Here is a 20,038-nt window from a genome sequence, read left to right as displayed (position 1 = left end):
TGCTTTGTACAAGAGATAGCTCTTCAGCTTCCATACAATCATGTCCTTTCCAATTCATCCCTTCCAAAGTCTCAGCAAGATCATTTAAGTTGAAAGCAGCCCAGGATGGACTGTGTGTCTTCTGTTTGTCTCTCTATTCTGCTCTATGCCCCATGAGGCTGACCGGTCTGCCGTGCACCAGCAGACATTTTTGTCTTCTGGTTTCTGTTCGGCCAATTAAAGACATTGGCAGTAGATCCAGGAGTAGGAGAGTGAGGTTATTCTTCTGGCTTCTCCCTGTCAGGTCCCTGCAGATTGGTTACAGCCTCTGCCAAAGGCCACAGCTCTTACTGGACGACCTTTCCTACTTTCTGGTTTCTGGTCCCTTCTCTTCAGCCTACAGATGGTAACAGCATTATTATCCAGTCCTGCAGTATTGCACCATCATTTGCTGCTTTCTCTACACCCTGCCTACAACTTACTCAACAATTCCTTTATTAAATTTGTCTCAAGTATCTGCTATCTGCTTCCTACTAGGACTCTCATATATAGAATGGGAAGATGGGAGGGGTGGTAAGGTAAAGATAATGAAGAATTTATATACTGAGCTTGTCATACAGTCAGAAAAATGTGGGTATGAAGGCCAAACTGATTATATCATCAAATTATTTAACTTACCTGAATGCCAAATTCCCCAGACTTACTATGGGGATAGTATCCACCTGGTAGAGTTGTGAAGGTGAGATAATATATATGAAAACAATAGCAAAGCACCTGGCACATAGCAGGTGCTCAATGTGGAAATTATTATTATTATTATATACTAGACACTTTTTTTAAAATTTATTTTTGCTGAAAATACACAAAGCAAAACCCACTCCCAGTTTCTAGATGTAATGATCAGTGACACTGGTTACATTCTTCACATTGTGTCAACATTCTTGTTATCTCTGTTGTAGTTGCTTCACTTCCTTTAATTAATCTCCTTGCCCCTTAACCTTCTTTATGTGTTAAAATGGCTGCTGACTCTTTGGTCATATATAATATCTATCTATCTATCTATATGTAATTTTTTTTTTTTTTTAAAGTAACTTGATATTCAAGGTTGACAATCTTTCTTTACTCTTTGGGCTAAACTGTTACTTAGTTTGAAGTTTGAAAGTGACTTTATGGGATAGTGTCAATTCAAGATTTGAAGAGCAACTCAAGGCCACAGTCTTGAAGATTCCTTAAGCCTCAGTAGTAGACACTGTTCTGGGTGTATTACATGTTAACAACATTTAAGGCTGAAGGGAAAACAGAATAAACAGAATAGATGGTGCTTCAGGAGAGTTATTTTCTGTGTTAGATACTTTTTTTTTTTTTTGCCTCCTTTGATCCCTGGGGGTGTGAGCTGGGTTTGTGCGGAGGCCTTCATGTTTTACATTGTAGAGAAGGGAATAGGAAGGATGGGAGATGTAGACAGAAAAAAATGAAACTCGGGAGACCTTATCCATGCTTCAGGGCTTCTACACTGAAAACACTAGAAGCAGCAAATTGGGTACCCTTCTCTTTCTCCTATTTTTCTACCAAGTCTGAGATACCCCTCCATCTTATCAGTAGGGGGCTGGGCAAAAGTCATCCTAAACCCAAGCCATTGGGTTGGTTCTGACTCATAGCAACCCTACAGGACAGAACAGAACAGAACTGCTCCATAGGGTTTCCAAGGCTCATCGTTAGAACTACCAACCTTTTGATTAGCAGAATGCTTTAACTACTGAGCTACCAGGGCTCCTATAGTCATCCTACTCCTCCTCATTTCTGGATAATCTGCTTTTGTATTTGTCCTTCGCAATTTTTTAAAGAACCACAATGAAAGGCAGGTGGTATAGTGGGGAAGGGCTGGAGGCACAGTGGCAGGGTTGGGCTAAGCCTTGTCCTCCGTCAGGGTCCCCTCTAGCCACAGCCAGACCTAGAGCTAGGCCCACCGGTGACATGAGAGCTAATGCCAGACATGAGAGCTAATAACAGGCAGAAAGTTGTGGCAGAGCCAACTAATAACCCTAGGCATTTATCTGGCGCCTTTCTCCTTCTCCAAACAAACTGCTTCTTAATCCCCCAGCACAAGGTAGACGGAAGCAGAGAGAAGCTCGGAGAAGAGCATTCATGTCCCTGAGGCCACAAAGGGCTCAGTGTGAAAAATAGGAACCAGATGGAAACTGGCTCCATTTAGCCTGATCTTAAGATTTGTTGGGCATGTGGTGGGGGGTTGACAATAGGTACCAAGATTAGGGTGGGCAGGGTTAGTGTAGGAAAAATCTAAATCCCCATGGCCCTTTTTTTTTTTTTTTTTTAATTAGGATTTGGGTGAAGATTTACAGAGTAAATTCACTTTTCATACAGCAGTTCACATATACTTTGTCTCATGTCATTGACCAAAATTTACAATGCAGCAGCTCCCCTCCCACTTCCTCCCCATAGTTACCTCCTCCCAGTGTTCATCTCTTCATACTCTTCGAGAGGCCCATTGTCTGCCAACCCTGTATATGATCTTGGATACACTCTCCATTTAGACATACATAATTGTTTAGCTTGTTCACCCGTCTATCCGTCCCTATACCCATGTTTGCTTTCATTAACAACTCAGTATTGTATTTACAAAGGGGTTCATATTTGTTGTTTGTACTGCCCATGTAACTCTCTCTGTCTTTCTCATCCTCAATGCTGCCATATTGGTCACTCACATTTGGTACATTGCCCTTCTCTTCACCCAAATCAATATTTATCTCTATCTATCTAACAGCATTCCCTCCCCTTCCCTCCCACCCCTGGTAACCAACAAAGAAAATGTCCTCCAATATATAAACATTTCCTTAACTTTTACAATAACGGACTAATACAATATTTGTCCTTTTGTGACTGACTTATTTCACTCAGCATAATGTCCTCCAAGTTCATCCACGTTATGCGGTGTTTTGCAGATTCTACATTATTCTTTAGCGTTGCATAGTATTCCATTGTGTGAATGTACCAAAGTTTGGTTATCCATTCCTCAGTTGTTGGACATCTAGGTTGTTTCCAAGTTTTGGCTATTGTAAATAGTGCTGCGATGAACATCGGCGTGCATATATCTGTTCTTGTTATGGCTCTCACTTCTTTAGGGTATATACCTAGTAATGGGATGGCTGGGTCAAATGGTATTTGTATTTCCAACTTTTGAAGGAATCGCCATGGCCCTTATTTTTAAAACCTATTTTCACTCTAAGTGCTGGTAACTCTGGCTTAGTCTTGTAACACCTGTAGGTAAGGTGGGAGGGGTCTGTTGAATTTTAGCAATGCACCCATGTCTGGGGAGATGGCACGCAACTGCGGTAGAATGGCTAGGGGTCCTGATTCCAGAAGAAATTACTGTACCCCAAACTTGCCCTTCTTACTCCCTACTCTGCCACTTCCAGGACCTGGCAGCTTCTAAGCAACCAGGAGCAATGAAATATAGCATGGCTGAAGGGAAAGGATAAAGTGGACATTTTATTACCACAGAGTATAAATGGGACAAGAATCAAACCTAGAGTGATGGTTTTTATACCAATCTCCAATTTATAGGCATTCAATCTAAATATCCTTTCCTCAATCTTGGGTGAGAAATAGCCTCGGAAACCCAAGGAGGGCTCTCTGAGTCAGATTCAACTCAATGGCAGTGAGTTTTTTTTTTGGTTGGGTGAGAAATGAGATCTCGTGGAGAAAATCTGGGGTCTAGTCCATGGGGACGATGCCTAGTGAATGCCACTTGGTCTCACTGAACAAGAGCTGAGGGCCAAAGCCATTGGGAGGCAGCTCATCCTAAATAGGTCTGTAAGAAAAGTAAGGAGTCTGTCATGCCCACATGGCAATAAAGGCCATGAAGGTGAAACCAGCAATGAAACAGCCCCACTTGGCCAGAGGGGCCTCGGGAGCAGCTAATTCCCGGGGCAGAATTTCTAGGAAGGTGACATACAGGAAGGTGCCAGCTGCCACTCCCTCTAACACTGCTTGGGCTAAGCCTTGTCCTCCGTCAGGGTCCCCTCTAGCCACAGCCAGACCTAGAGCTAGGCCCACCGGTGACATGAGAGCTAATGCCAGTATGGAGAACACAGCCCATCGTGGTCTGGTGCCTATCTGTATCAGCCGCAGTCCTACACCAAACACCACGAGCCCCTTGTGAGCCAGGACAGCAAGACAGAGCTGCAAGGTAGCTGCCACTGTTGGCTGCAGGCCCACAGCTAGACCTTCAAACACTGAATGAAAGGAGAGGGAGAGCAAGAGGACAAGGGCTCGAAGGGGCCCCAGTGAGGGTGAGGGTACATGTCCATGGCTATGGAGTCCAAAGGCATGAACCCCATGCCACTGCTCCTCTTGCACTGCTGATCGTCCAGTAGCCCCAGGGCAGCACTGCAATGCCAGTGACTCCATAAAGAAGACCAAGAAGAAGCCCAGGGAGATAATGAGCTCTCCATAGGGATACTCCATCTAGGGACAGAAAGAGGAGCTATGAGATGGGAAGGGAAGAAAGATAGTGCAAATTGAAGAAAATGGGAAAATGTGGTAACAAGACATAAAAAAGGGTGGGGAAATGAAGCCAGGAGTAGATATGGACATGCCACAAAAAGAATGCCAGAGGGCCTAACAGGCATAATATCAATAGGGTTAGAAATATGGAAAATGATGTGAGGCATGTCAAAGGATCCAGAGAAAGAGTAAAGCAAAGTTCATAAAGCAAAGCGGGTTGGGGTGGCTCCTCTTTTCTGCTATAATGTCTGAGCCGGACAATGGCAAGGATTCCTGGTATTCCTCACATACTCCCCTCAAACGGGTCTGGGCATAAAGGCAGTCACTGGTTCACTTCACTCTACAGGTAGGGGCTTTTGGGACATGCTCACCTGAGCTGGATCAGCATCATCAGAATTTCCCTCATTTTCTGTCCTGTTCTAGGGAGACAAAAGCAGAAATCAGATGGTGCATCTCAGCTTCCTGCCCTGTCCCTTCACCACCACTGCTTTCCTTAAAGCCCAACCAGACTTCTTTTTGTCATTCCACGTAAGAGTTGTCACCTGCTCCACAGGTCCACCCTCGGCTCCATCACTCTCCTTTCCTTCTCTCAGTTCCGTTCATCATTCTAGCCTCACGGCCCTGCGGTTCAGCATCTGTGCTGCTCACCTGTATCATGAGGCTCTGCATCTCTGATTTAATTCCCTCCAGAGCTTCAGCAATCATATGCATGAAACCTGCTCCCAGAAAAACACCTGCAGAAGTACAGCCCAGGAGGCTGAGGACCCGGTGATGACGACCTAATGAAAAACAACAGTGACAATCCAGTTGACAAGGGGACAGATCAAAGGTGGCTGAGGAGGAACAAGCAGAACTCAAGATCACAAGTTTGGGTATGGTGGGAGAATAAGGTATCAGGATAGGGTTGAGGTCACGCTTAGATCATAGGCATGAAGATGAGGTAAGGGTATACCTGTGGCTGCATGAATCTGGAACCATTTGAAGCAGATGGGAATTAGGCCACAGACCATGGTGAGAGCCAGCAGGGCAAACAGGCAGCCGATTTTCACTCCTAGTAATGTTTCCATCCTTCAGGAGACTCCCGGTATCCTTTCTGTTTGGTGTGGCCTCTGCTTGCGCAGCATTGTGTAGCTAACTGGGGCTCTTCCCTGGCTTCCCGCCCTCTGCTACATGGAGGCTCCTCCCCTGCCTCACACCTTCTTGAGCTTCGAAACCAGAAACTCCAGACTCCCTGCCAGGCAGTCCAGTGCCGTGTACCTTCTCCTCCTCTTCAAGGCTGTGACTAATCCAAAGCCTGCACACAATCTTAGTTTATGCCTGGGGCTGGTCTAACCCAAAATGGGAATCTACGATGGCTACTTTCCCGCTGTTTTGTTTGGGACAATCCAGTCCTGCCTTCTCAGGATATTTGATCTAAGCCTTCCATGACCTCTCCACCCCATCCCAAACCTTATAGGTTGCTACGCTGATACTTGAACTGCACCCTTTCAGAGGGGATTTGGGGCCACCTGGGGTGGAGGTGGGGCTGAGGTGGTACCGCCAGTACTCTGTGGAAACTAGGTGAGGGAATTCCTCTTTCCTACAACCCAGAAAAATAGCTCTGGGGATGGAAATGTCTAGTGGAAAGTTTAGATTTCTAGCATTACAACACTGATACTGTCACAACTTCCTACTGGGGCTCCACTTCCTAATATGAAACATAGGAGAAGGACTGAGAACTTTATGACAGGGAAAGTTGCTCCCACCTTGAAACTACAAGGTTTATGGGAAAACCAAGTAAATGGATCCTGCCTGGGCACACGGGGTTGGAGATGGTAGGTTCAGTCCTGACTGGGATCAACTCGACGGAAATGTGTGGTAAACTCTAGGGTAGCCGAGGGACCTTGGGAAAGATGGAAGAGGAGGAGGTAGAAAAAAAGAGGCTATGCAGCTGCTGGTTCCCCTATTCAGGTGGCCCACATACACCCTGAGACCTGTTGAGCCAGTTCTCAGAGAGCTGGGGTGGCTATCCCCACTATCCCAGACTGCCTTGCCTGGGAAGCCTTGGTCTCTGGTAGAAGCAGCAATGTTCTTACAGGAAAGGATGAACTTGAGATTTGTGTGGGAGCCTACCACTAAAGATCTGAGGATTCTCTTCATTATAGGGGGGCCAGGATAACGGACCCCACATTGATTATCTTAAGAATCACAAAATCCATTCCCATTTTATAAAAAAAAATTTATTATTAAAACCTTAAACAAATACAAACATATTGGTGTACCAGCACTACGGTCCCGGACACCAGGAAGCTTCAGCCTTGGCAGGCATGTGAGGAGAACATACTTGTTATATATCCTTGTCAGCCCTCAGGGGGATCTTGAGCAGGTGATGGAGGAAGTTCAGATGGAGTGATCACAGGTAAAAGATCTCCCCAGGAGCTGACCCGGGCACAGCGATACAAATCCCTGTGGAAAAGAAACAACACTGTGGGCCACATGATCTTGCCATCTCCCACTCGTTTTGATCACGTTCCCTGTACCTGCCATGCCGGCGGGCGGTGATCACAGCATGCTGCATGTGCCCATCTGGACAGCACAGGTGACAATGCACATGACGTGGCCGTTTAAGGACAGGTTGAGTGATACGGGGCCAGTGATGAGCTTCCTCTGGAAAGCCCCGGGCAAGAATCACCATTGAGAACTTTTCTTCCTTTGGCTTCTTGTTCTAAGATAGAGATATAGGGACTGGATGAAAAAGACATGGGAAAAAACTTCTGGTCCCTATTCCTGCAGTCTTTTTTCTTATTCTATAAATCACACACACATGGGCCCTAAAATTTCCAGGCTATTCTCTAAATTTTCCAACTCCTCCCACCTGATTCTTTTTCTTCCTGCCTTTCCAGGTTATTTTCTCCCTGCCCTAAAATTCCATCATACATACCCAGCTGAAGGGGATAGGATGGTAAGCCTGGGAGAAGCTGCAGGCAAGGGGCCTAGAGGCTGTCAACTGGGGACAAGGAAGTTCATGGGGACACTGTAAACACAAATAAAGACAAGAAATAAGACAAGAGAACCATGGACCATAAAACTGAGAAACTAGGGATGATAGTCAAGAAGGATTAGGGAGACTGGAGTATAGCAGTAGGGGGTGGGAAAGCCAGGGGGACTTCTGAGAGGAAACGGGTAGGTCACAAAATAGTGGAGAATGGCTTACTTTTTTACGCTCTCTTTTTCTAAGTTTTAGATCTTTGCATGCAGGAAGAGGTAGAATACTCACTGGGGCAAAGACAAAGCCTGGTCGAGGGTCCAGAGGTGACTTCTCTTTCTCCTGAAAATCAAACAAACAAAACAAAATGGGCCCGAAAGGTCTTTTCTCAATTCAATCTCTGCATGTTAAAGAATTTAACATTCAAATCTGATAATTACTAACTATGTCCTTAGAGTTAAGCTGGCTACTTCTCTGAATATAGGCAGTCCCCAGGTTATGAATGAGATCTGTTCCTGTTTGGTTTTTTTTTTGCCTTACCCCAATTACCATGCCCAGCCATAAAAAACTCTCCATTCCTCCCCTCCGACTACCCCTCCTCTGTGACCTTCTCATCTATGCACTCCTGTCTGCCAAGCCTTCCATCTATGGTGTCTCATGGCTGACTGATACAGGTGGGTGCATCGCTCAGGGGTAGGTGTTCTGTACATAGGTCTTTCTACTGCTGGGCTTAAAGCCAATCCATGGAAGTGAGTCCATTTCTAGGACTGAAAGGTAACCCAGGGCCATAGTCTTGGGAGTTCCACCAGTTTCCATCTAATCAGTAATTCTGGTCATTTCTGTGTTTTTGAATTTTGTTCCACATTCTTCCTTCCACTCTATCCAGGATCTCCAGTTTTGATCCCTTCTAGGTAGTTGGCATTGATAGCCAGGCACCACCTAGTTCTGGTCTCAGGGCTGTGAGGGCAGAGGTCCTTGTGATCCATCTTATCCTTGTTTCCAGATGCCCTTTTTCTTCACTCTTCTTTGCTCCAGATAAGAGGAGACCAATAGTTGCATCACAGATGGCTGCTTAAAAGGTTTAAGATCCCAATCGCTAGTCACCAAAGTAGGTTGCAGAACAAGATTTTTATGTACTATGTTGTGCCAATTGAGTATGATGTCCCCTGAGACTATAGTCCTGAGCCTGCAGGCCCAGCGATTCTCTCTCTCAAGGTGTTTGGTTGTCTCTGAGAAGTTACTCTAACTCTGCCTTCCATTGCTTCTGTAATCTAAGTGGCTAATATCGTAGCACAAGTGCATGTATGTCAGATTACCCAAGTCTATCCTCCGTCTAGGGTACATTCCTGCTCGCCTACCTGCCCGCTCCTGATCTTCTCACCTGTCTATGCATTTAACTGCAGCCTGGCGTTTTGTGCTGTTGTTCCTGGGATTTTTAAGAATTTATAGATTAAGTTGGAACAGATACATAGGCTTCTTACTCTTAAAAAAAAAAAAAAAAATCACTGCCATAGAATTGGAGCTGACTCACAGTGACCCCTCCTTGGGTTTCCAAGGCGGTATCACTATAGGAAGAAGAATGTGGCATCAACATTGGAGGAAGAATCATTAACAACCTGCAATATGCTGATGACACAGTGAGGATGACTGGAAGCACTTATTGATGAAGACTAAAGAATACAGCAGTATGGATTACATCTCAAGATAAAGAAAACAAAAATCCTTACAACTGGACCAATATGCAGCATCACAATAAATGGAGAAAAGAGTGAAGTTGTCAAAGACTTCATATTACTTGGTTCTACAATCCACACCAATGGAAGCAGCAGTCAGGATATCAGATGCCCATATAGACTGGGCAAGTTGGCTGCAAAGGAACTCTTTCAAGTGCTGAGGAGCAAAGATGTCTCCTTGAGGACTAAGGTGCGCCTGATACAAGCCAGGGTATTTTCAATCACCTCATATACATGTGAGACCTGGACAATGAATTAGGAAGACCAAAGAAAAGTTGATGCTTTTGAGCTGTGGTGCTGGCGAAGAATGCTGAAAGTACCACGGACTGCTAAAAGAACTAATAAATCTGTCCTGGAGAAAGTGTAGCCTGAATGCTCTTTGGAAGCGAGAATGGCCAGACTTTGTCTCACCTACTTGGGTCATATTGTAAGTAGGGACCATTCCCTGGAGAAGGATGTCATGCTTGGTAAGGTGGAGGGTCAACGAAAGGGAAGGCCCTCAATGTGATGGATTGGCACGGTGGCTGCAGTGATGGGCTCAAGTATAGCAAGGATCGCAGATCTAGCGCTGGACTGGGTGGTGTTTCATTCTGCTGTGCACAGGATCACTATGAGTCGGAGACGACTCGACAGTACCTAACAACAACAACATCACTATAGGAGTAGATTGCCCAACCTTCCTTCCGAGAAGTGGCTGGTGGGTTTGAACAGCCAGCCTTCTGGTTAGCAGTCAAGTGCCTCAGCACTATGCCATCAGAGCTCCCAGCTTCTTACTTAGCTTTACCTTATTTAGTGCAAGAAAAGGCTCAAAGACTGTTTTAACTATTTAAAAGCTTTACATGTAGCAAGCGAAGGTAACTGTAACGAAGAACTGTTGCTAGTAGGGATTAGTTCAATCCTTTCAAAGTGAGGGCAAATTCAGGTAACATTAAAGCAGGTTTTGCAACCTACCCTGACTGTGATGCTTTGAATGTGTGGCTTTTCACAGTCCTCACAATAATTCAATGCCACCCTCAGGCTCCTGAAAGGATTCACTATGGCCTCTTCTGAGTCTCCCATTCCGTGGCTTCTACTCCTAACTTTTCCTATTCTGGTTACCATGACGAATCACACAATTTGTAAAAATTCAGATCTGTTCCTGTTTCGCTTCATTGGCCATAACAGAACTGGTTCAAAGCCCTGCATTAAAGGGCTACTAGGAGTGGTCTATGAAGAGGCACTGATAGCACAGTGCCTAAGGCATCTGACTGCTAACCAGAAAGCTGGCAGTTCAAACCTAACAGCCACTCCACAGAGGCAAGACTAGGCAATCTATTTCCATAAAAATTTACTGCCTCAGAAAACCAAGGGGGGTCTCGCTGTGAGTTGGAACAGACTTGTTGGCACTGTTTTTTTTTTTTTTTTTTTTAAAGGAGTTGTCTGTAAGTCGAACGTTTATACCCTGGGGACTGCCTATACTCCAAACAAAGAACTTTGCAGCAAGAGAAAGGCAGGGACTTGGCACATTGTTTGGTGTTCTCCCTTGTCAGCAACCTTCCCTCTCAAAACACTTTGGGACAACTGAATTTATGATTATACATTGGCTCATACTCTTCCACAAAAACAGAGCTCTTGGCTTAACAATGCTGTAGATCAGAAATTGGCAAACTTTTTTTAAAGGGCTGTTGTTGCTGCCATTAGGTGTCATTGATTTGGCTTCAACTCATAGTGACCCTATGTACAACAGAAGGTAACAATGCTTGGTCACGTGCTATCTTCAAAATCCTTGATATACTTGATCCCACTGTTGCAGCCACTCTGTCACTCTTTCTTGTTGAGGGCCTTCCCTTTTTCCACTGATCCTCCACTTTACCAGGCATGATATCATTCTCTGGGGAATGGTCCCGTCTCACAACATGACCAAATCTGTCCGGCCATTCTCGCTTCCAAGGAGCATTCTGGCTGCACTTTTTCCAGGACAGATTTGTTCATTCTGGCAGTCATGGCATTTTCAGTAGTCTTTGCTGACACCATGATTCAAAAGCATCAACTCTTTGGTGTTTTTTATTCACTGTCCAGCTTTCACATGAGTAGGAGGCAACTGAAAATGCCTTGCTGCAAAGAAGCTCTTTGTTTGGAGTACAGGCAGTCCCCAGGGTATAAACATCTGATTTACAGACAACTACTAGTGGCCCTTTAATGCAGGGCTTTGAATCAGTTCTGTTATGGCCAATGAAGCAAAACAGGAACAGACCTGAATTTTTACAATTTGGATGATTTGTCATGGCTTGGGTTACACGCACCTTAGTCTTCAAAGTCACACCTTTGTTCTTCAACACTTTAACGAGGTCTTTCGTAGTGGATCTGTCCAGTACAATAGTATGTCTGATTTCTTGACTGCTGCTTCCATGGGTGTTGACTGTGGATCTAAGTAAAATGAAATCTTTGACAACTTCAATCTTTCCTCCATTATCGTGATGCTGCTTATTGGTCCAGTTATGAAGATTTTTCTTTATGTTGAGGTGTAAGCCATACTGTAGAGACTGTAGTCTTTACTCTTCACCAGTAAGTGATGAAGAGTAAGTCTTTACTCTTCACAAGTACGTTGATGCTTCAAGTCATCTTCACTTTCAGCAAGCAAGGTTGTGTCGTCCACATATTGCAGATTGTTAATGAGTCTTCCTCCAATCCTGATGCCATGTTCTTCTTCATACAGTCCAACTTCTCGGATTATTTGTTTATCGTACAGATTTAATAAGTATAATGAAAAGATACAATCCTGATTTTAAACCATGCAGTATTCCCTTGTTTTGTTCGAAGGACAGTCTCCTTGCTCTATGTACAAGTTTCTATGTACAGGGCTAGACAGTAAATATTTTAGGTTTTGAGGGCTAAGAGGCAAAATCCGTCTTTGTCTCAACTAGTCAACTCTATTGGCTGTTGTATAAAAACAGCCATAGATAAAAAAGAGAAATGAATGAGCACAACTCATATAAAAAGAGATGGTGGGCCACATTTGACCTGCAGGCCTTAGGGTTGCCATCACTGACCTACATCATAAGGATGTCAAGTTTCCTGAATCAGCCTTACCAATGTATGACAGTTGCTTCAGTCTTCAAGGGAATGCCAGTAAATGGTGACTGATGGGTTGGGGATGAAGAAGGAATTTTACCTTAAGGATCAGGTCCCTGGCATCCATGAGAAGGCGGTGCCCAGCTTTTGTTCCATTCTCTATCAGTATCTGTTCACAAAAGGGGAAAATAAGCAAAAACACTGAATTACATGAAAGCATTAATGCCAAGAGCATTCACAGATAGAGTGCAAATTATTACATGGAGCGCCCTAAAAGGGAATGGGCACTAATACAAGATGTGGATGGAGTCCCTAAGAGAAGGATTAAAAAAATGGTCAAAAATGAAGAGAAACTCCCATGGGAAGAAAGAAAGGCATGACATTTATAAAGATGCTTTGAGAATTAAATAGAAAAAAGGATCCCAACTCACCAGAAAATGACTTGTCTTGCGCCACAAAGTTTGAACTACTTCAATGCGGTCAGCTCTGCTGGATAGCTCACTCAGGGAAAAGGCTGATACCACCACATCAAACTGTACCTGAGGACCAAGACAAGAAACACTGACAGACCCAGACAGCTCCCCATCAAAAGTCCTGACCCCTAAATTTCATCTACTGCTTATCTTTTAACATTCAGTGTCAGGTTGAAAAGCTAAGGCTATAGTTCTCCACTTGCCACATTCCACACTTAGGATACCCCAAACACTGCCACTTACCTTGGGTGACACAGGTAGAAACTGTCTGAAAAATACACCTGCAACAGAAGGCTCCCCAGATTCTGAGCCACCTGTGGAGGAAAGGAGAGAAAACAACTATGAGTGTATAGAAGTTACCAGCCATAGGTATAAACTATGAATATCAGATAGGAAACATGACCCTGGGAATAAATAAAAATACTAGGTAAGAATGAGCTATAATAGAAATGCAAGTATCAAAAAGGACACGGAAAACCTTGGCTTTCCTGTACTGTTCATCTCCTCCAACCTATCCACAATACTGCAAAGGCTTCGACCACCTCTGCTTGATTATAACACTGGAAAGAGACCAGACCTAACCTTCTGTCCTCTCCTCTACCCCCAAGAAAACACCCCTTCTAGTATCCTTTTGCTTTCTTAACTTCCTCAACTTTGGAAGAGCCCTTCCCTATACTTTTCCCTCACCTTTCAGTAGCTTTTCTGCCAAATCCAACATGGCAACTGAGCTGTCCACACATACATATTCACGTAGACTCTTGCCCCAAGTATTATGAGCAGCCCTAAAATGACAAAATACAAACTACCAATTCTCATGACAGAGCGTCATCCCTACAAAAGACTAAAATAGTTAGAAAAACTAACAATGTTTTTAAATTTCACTAATAACTCCCAAAAAAGAAAAGAGAAAGGCAGACTCAACAAACTATTTGAAAGCAAGGATTTCTTCATTGATATGTAAAACCTATGCTTTATACTAATCTCCTCTCCTTTTGTTTCCTCAAGTCTTTCTAAACATGGGCCTGTTTCCCCTTGACATTTCTTTAAATTCTGGCCCCAATCCATGTACCACCTTCTGCAATGCATAATCTGAAGCAAGAAACATTCTAATTCCCAGCTTTCTTATTTTCTCTTTGGTTTTCCAATCTTTGGATGTTGTGGTACTGTAAGCGTTATTCTCTAGAACTAGAAATGGCAGAGAAAGAGCTAAAGGCTACTCACCACGTGACAGAACCAGTACCCGAGCCAAAGTCCATTAAGGTTTGTGGCTGGAAGTCTGGAATTTGAGCCTGGATCTGACAAAATACACAATTCCCCACAGGAGCATAAGTATATACTTATTTAGGGCCTTGGCAGAAACAAATTAAGGGGTCATGACAGAAGAGGTGAGAAGCGAGTATCTTTCGAGATTCAAGAGAAATTCTTTGTAGGGAGGAAACTCCTAAAACAGTGGTTCTGAATCTTTCCTGAATCACAAAATCCTATCAGAGGACAGAAACCAAAAAAACCAAACTCACTGCCGTCAAGTTGGATCTGACTCATAGCGACCCCTCCTTGGGACGGTATTTCTACGGAAGTGGATTGCCTAATCTTCCTCCCAAGAAGTGGCTGGCGGGTTTGAACTGCCAGCCTCCTGGTTAGGAGTCAAATGTCTTAGGCACTACGCCACCAGAGAGCCTCTTAAAAAAAACAAGCAAATGCCAAATCCCAAGAATCCTTATCCTAGAACATTACTTTATGAATAAAGGAACTGATGGCAAAAAATGTTCAGGTTGGAAGTTGAGAGACTTTTACCTCATGGAATGCTCTGGAGACCGCTGCAAAGCCACCATCCAGTCTTGCTGCCATATATACCAAACTCAGTCCCTCATTGTAGCTGCCAGAAAAATAAGTCACATTTACTGGGAAAATAACCTGTATCCTATACTTACTTTCTAGACTTTTAGGAAATAAAGTATTTAAAAAGGTCCCTTCCAGCTCAGCCCTTTTATTCCCTGACACAGATAGGTCCTGGAGAACCTTACAATTCAGGTACCTTTTCTCAAATGCTAAACTGATTATGTAATTGTACTTCTCCAACTCTCCTTCTACAGTCAAAACTTTTCTTTCTTCTGCAACCCTTCTAGTCTCCCTTACCTCAGTTCTTGCCAATGGTAGGTAGTTCTGCGCAAGGCACTCAGCACAGCTACACGAAGTTTCTCCTCTGTCCGAGCTGGGTCTGGGGTGAGAACAAGGACTGGAGGTGAGGACCTAGGGAGAACAGGGCTTAGATCCAATATTTGAATACACTGCTTGCCCATACCCACCTCTGCCCCACCTCTTACACACACTTCAAGAGTGAAGACAAATCTAGACAAAAACGTTTTAAGTAAGAACAACACTGCAATATATTAGATAACACTATCACTAACAGTAGTTTATCCAACTTAACCAAGCCTCTACCACAGGTTTTATTCTACATTAAAGTCAAGAGTGGTAAGACACAGGATATGGGTAACGTTATGTGGATTTCCTCACTTTCCTGAAATTCAAGATTTTGAAAGTGTTCCAGTGTTCCTATGTGGAGAAAAGGGACTGGAAAATCATCTTAGGACTGTGTTCAGGTCAGTTCTATCAAGTATCTACTGAGTGTCTACTCTAAGTCAGGTACTGTGCAAAGCGCAGGGTATAAAGATGACTAAAAGGCAGGTAAAACAAAGGAATTCACATCTATGAATATAACTTGATAAATTACACTTACTCTCTGATGTCTGGTGAGTGTTTCAATGCTAGACAGGGGGCCACACAGGGCCTTTATTTCATTTGAATAAAAACTTAGACGGTCCTAATCCACTGGACTTGCAGAGCACCCTCTAACCCTAACACAAACCCCAAAAACAATCCCTGATATAATCTACCTTCTCTTAGCAAGGCATCATTGTCATTACTGCTGTAGTCAGAAAATTAAGAAACTGCAGTACTTATTTGAGAAATGATAAAATTATTTCTTGTTCTTCCTTTCCTACTTATATCTCAATTCTGCCTACTCTTTAAGCACTCTTCAACCCTACCTGGGTTTTCCAGGATTTTTTTCTCAAGATGCACAGCTCGTCTTTGCAATTCCTCTGGCTCTACAGGCAAATGTCGGCTCCACAAATAATTGGTCAGTGCTTGCACCTGCTTCTCCACATCGGATACCGAGCTCTCTATGAGCCAAACATGTAAAGCCGAGTCACTTGCATGCGGGCCCAGTCGCAGTTTTCTTTTGGGCTTCCCATTCCCGTTACCTACCCAGCAGCAGTAACTGCGCGGCATTAGCCAGTGCCTGGGGCAGCCGTACGTGCGGGAGCTGTCGAATGCCGGGATGCTTGCGATGGGGCTTCTTCCCCAGAAAATCGGACTTGTTATCCACCTGGGACACGCCAGGCACGAGGGCGGAGAAGGCCTGCAGGTCGGGAAAGAAGGGCTGACTGCAGGAAAGAAGGAAGGTTGCAAGCGTTTGCTACGGGAGAACGTTCCAGCTCGAGGCGGATCCATTCTCTAAATGTCCAGGACCTCTCCGAGAGCAGGAAAGGGAGGCGCTCACCTGGGACTGGAAAGCTACTCCACTGCCGCGCCGCCATTGGCCTAAAGTCAGCAGGAATCTCCGTCCACAGGCGGTCGCCATAGATGCGGACGCGAGCCGGAAACGGAAATGTTGGTGACTGTAACCCTCAGTCACAAATAACTGTGGCGGGCGGAACTTCGGCCCCAGACAGTTTCAGCCAATGACAAGAGGGAGTGCTTGCTGGTAGCCAATAACAGATCCATACGTAAAGCACTTTGGGGTGGAACTCTTACAACGACAAGACTAAGGAGGCGGGTCTGACGAAAGTAGCAGAAAGCTATTGGGTCAATGGCTCTAGGCTCTTAGTAATGTAATACGGCATAGTGTTGGTACTTTGAATGCAGGTTAACTAAGAACATTATGCTTGGTATTCAGGAGTGTTAAGACACTTGCCTGCTAACCAGACGGCTGGCGGTTCAATCCCACCAGCCGCTCCTCGGAAGGAAGGTTGGGCAATCCTACTTCCGTAGTGATACTGCCTCGGAAACCCAAGGAGGGGTCGCTATGAGTCGGAATTGACTCGACAGCACATAACAACAACAACAACAACAACATGTAATATTAAGAAGAACTCACTGTGCTGTGAACCTTTGATTCCTATAGCAACCAGTCAACTTAGACACATCCCTAATCCGTTGGGTTAGAAATCTGGTGACAGGGTGGGGTAGAAAGCCTCTCCAAAAACTGTAAGAGTTCATGTGTAATAATTATTGAATGACATATGAGAAATTATATCAGTTGAAGAGTTTGCACTTGGGTCATTAAGTTTTTTTTTTTTAATTATTTTATTTTTTCAGTGCTCCTTCTCCCCTCTCACTAGGTCTTTAAGTTTTGTTTCTAATAAATGAGGCCTTTATAGTCTGAAGGCAGCTCTGGTGGCATACTGCCTAAGGCATCTGACTGCTAACCAAAAGGCTAGCAGCCACTCCTCAGAAGGAAGATTGGGCAATCTACTTCCATAGTGATACCACCTCAGAAACCCAAGGAAGGGTCGCTATGAGTCGGATCTGACATCATGGCAGTGAGTTTTTGAGTTATATATAAGGTTGGCAGGTGATATTTCTACATATATATTTGTATGTGCTGTAAGAATGTCCATATATATAATAGAAGTAACAAGGGGCAAACGTGTAACTTCTTGGCTATAGCCAACCACCCTGAAGGGGTGAGTAGTTGGATCCGTGAGCGCAGGACCGTGGTCGCAGGGGACATCAAGCTCAACTGGCATAAAATACTACACAAAAACATTGTTACATATCCTACTTTGGTGAGTAGTGCCTGGGGTCAAAAGCTTGGATGTTGTTGTTATGTGCCATTGAGTCGGCCCCAACTCATAGCAACCCCTCCTTGGGTTGCCGAGGAAGCAGCCATTTAATGCAGCAGTGGGTCTCTCCTTGTCCAGAGCAAAGAAGAATGGAGATAACCAAAGATATATGGAAACAATTAGTCCAAGGGAGTAGTGGACCTTTGTGAATGTCAGCATGTACGACCATGAAACTGGGAGAACTAGATGGTGCCTGGCTACCACTATCAACCACCCAGAAAGGGATCACTGTAGGAGATCCTGGACAGGGTAGGAGAACAATGTGGAACTAAACTCAAAATCATAAAAAAGAAAGAAAGAAAAAAAAAAAAAAAAAACCAGGTTTCCTGGTCTGATAGAGCCTGGTAAGATCCCCGAGAGTATGGCCCCTAGTTACTCTTCAGGCCTGGAATTGAACCTACTCCTGTGGCTTCCAGGCGGTTCAAACCCACCAGCCCCTCCTCAAAAGGAAGGTTGGGCAATCTACTTCTGTAGTGATACTGCCTGGGAAACCCAAGGAGGGGTCGCTATGAGTCAGTTCCGACTTGATGGCACGTAATAGCAACAACATATGTGTTGTCATGTATATTTTCAGAATTTGAAGAGAGCTCTGGTAGCATAGTGGCTAAGACACTTACCTGCTAACCAGACGGCTGGCGGTTCAAACCCACCAGCCACTCCTCGGAAGGAAGGTTGGGCAATCCTACTTCCGTAGTGATACTGCCTCGGAAACCCAAGGAGGGGTCGCTATGAGTCGGGGCCGACTCGACGGCACATAACAACAACAACATCACATTATTATTTTTACAATGAATTCATGTCTTATTACCAAGGTAGACTAGAAATGAGATAGTTTGGGGCCAAGGAGGACTGAGCACTGAAGAGAAAGGAGCAGGAGATCCTGGCTGTGCCTGTAAATGTCCCTCATACTTTTCTTGCCAAACTGCCAACATAAATGTGGTTTCCTTTATTCTGACACTGGCCTAAAGTAGAAGGAAGGGATTGGGATAATTCTCTTCTTTCAGTAATGCAGGATCTCAAAAAGCTGATTTAAACTTAAATTTATGTGTCCTTGTTCTTAATTCAGGAGCTCTGGTGGTGCAGTAGTTAAGTATTTGGCTGCTAACCAAAACGTCAGCAGTTTGAACCCACCAGCTGCTTGGTGGGAGAAAGATGAGACAGGCTGCTTCCATAAAGATTTACAGCCTTGGAAACCCTATGGGGCAGTTATATTCTGTCCCATAGAGTCACTATCAGAATCAACTCGATAGCAGAGGATTTGGTTTGGTTTTGTTCTTAATTCAAAGTATTTTTCACAAAAACAAAACAAATATCCCAAACCATCCTCCTTATGGATCGTAGATGTCATTAAGGTAGCTAAAATAGTGAACACAGTCTTTGTATATTGAAAACGTATAATCCATACATGTTGATGGTGTTGATAAAGTGACCATTAATTCCTTCTGTGTTTGGAAAAGTTTAGAAAAATAGTAGGATGGAAGATCTCTAATCATTGCACAGAGCAGCTGGGTGATCCTTATCTACCAGCCCTTTAGCTGTCCCTGAGTGGTGCAAACAGTTCAATCCCATCCAGTGGTGCTGTGAAAGAAAAGCCTGGTAATCTGCTTCTATGATTATAGTTGAGAAAATCCTGTGGAGCAGCTTTACTCTGTAACACATGGGGTTGCCATGAGTCAGAATCAACTGGATGGCAATGGGTGCTTTTCTCTGAGTCCTCACCAAACCAAACCAAACACACTGCCGTCAAGTCGGATCTGATTCTCCAGGCACATTGGCTTCTTTGTTGTTCCTCAAACATTACACCTGCCTCTAATATTTGTGAGGCTCAAGGAAAGAGTTTAAATGAAGGTCCTACTTTAGACCTTTGTACTTGCTCTTCTCTTCTCCCTCACATCTTCAAGGCAGACTCTCTTATTTCCTTTAGATCTCTGCTCAAATGTCATCTTATAAAAGAGTCCTTCCCTAGCTAGCTGTGGTAGTTATGTTTGTGTGTCAACTTGGCTGGGCCTGGTTGAGTGGCTGGGCAGCTGGTGGTAGTTATTCCCCATGATGAGACTGGCAATCAACTCCATGGTGGTAACTACCACAAGCAACTGAGTAGATGCCTTTGGATGAGGTCTGCTTCCTGTATATAAGGAGAAGCCTTGGGGATGGTCTCTAGCTTATGACATGCTTGGACCCTGCATATAGCTGTGTCATTGTTCAATAGCCTGCCATGTTCTGCCGACCTTGGGACTTACAATGGACTTGAATTAATGGCCTGCTGTGTGGTTTGGTAATATTGGAACTGTGCCTTTTTACTTGTCAACCTTGGGCTTAGCAGCCTCAACAGCCAGCAGCTATCTGAGTGAAAAAAAGCCTCTAGCTTCAGTGGGCCGGGAGCTGGAGGCAGAGCTGAAGCCC

The 20,038-nt window shown here is 44.3% G+C and overlaps 2 protein-coding genes across 2 annotated transcripts; both read right to left on the bottom strand.

Moving 5' to 3' along the window:
• Nucleotides 1-3,831: 3,831 nt before the first annotated feature.
• Nucleotides 3,832-5,570, bottom strand: SLC39A2 (solute carrier family 39 member 2). The gene is made up of 4 exons (XM_007951132.1): nt 5,456-5,570; nt 5,152-5,282; nt 4,875-4,922; nt 3,832-4,464 (listed from the first exon to the last, which is right to left on the bottom strand). Exons 1-4 carry the CDS (start codon nt 5,568-5,570, stop codon nt 3,832-3,834), a joined length of 927 nt encoding a protein of 308 aa, XP_007949323.1.
• Nucleotides 5,571-6,842: 1,272 nt separating this feature from the next.
• On the bottom strand, nt 6,843-16,371 carry METTL17 (methyltransferase like 17). Its single transcript, XM_007951229.1, has 14 exons — nt 16,291-16,371; nt 15,996-16,149; nt 15,776-15,910; nt 14,862-14,943; nt 14,520-14,601; nt 13,947-14,020; nt 13,413-13,507; nt 12,969-13,039; nt 12,684-12,791; nt 12,353-12,421; nt 7,760-7,810; nt 7,424-7,516; nt 7,023-7,207; nt 6,843-6,948 (listed from the first exon to the last, which is right to left on the bottom strand). The coding sequence occupies exons 1-14, from the start codon at nt 16,369-16,371 to the stop codon at nt 6,843-6,845; spliced, it is 1,386 nt and encodes a 461-aa protein (XP_007949420.1).
• Nucleotides 16,372-20,038: the final 3,667 nt, after the last annotated feature.

Source organism: Orycteropus afer, unplaced genomic scaffold (genome assembly GCF_000298275.1).
Source record: "Orycteropus afer afer isolate SDZICR_OR568_19922 unplaced genomic scaffold, OryAfe1.0 scaffold00292, whole genome shotgun sequence".
Lineage (NCBI taxonomy): Eukaryota > Metazoa > Chordata > Mammalia > Tubulidentata > Orycteropodidae > Orycteropus > Orycteropus afer.
Note: the sequence above shows the minus strand (reverse complement) of the source record. Positions and strands in the feature narration are given on the sequence as shown.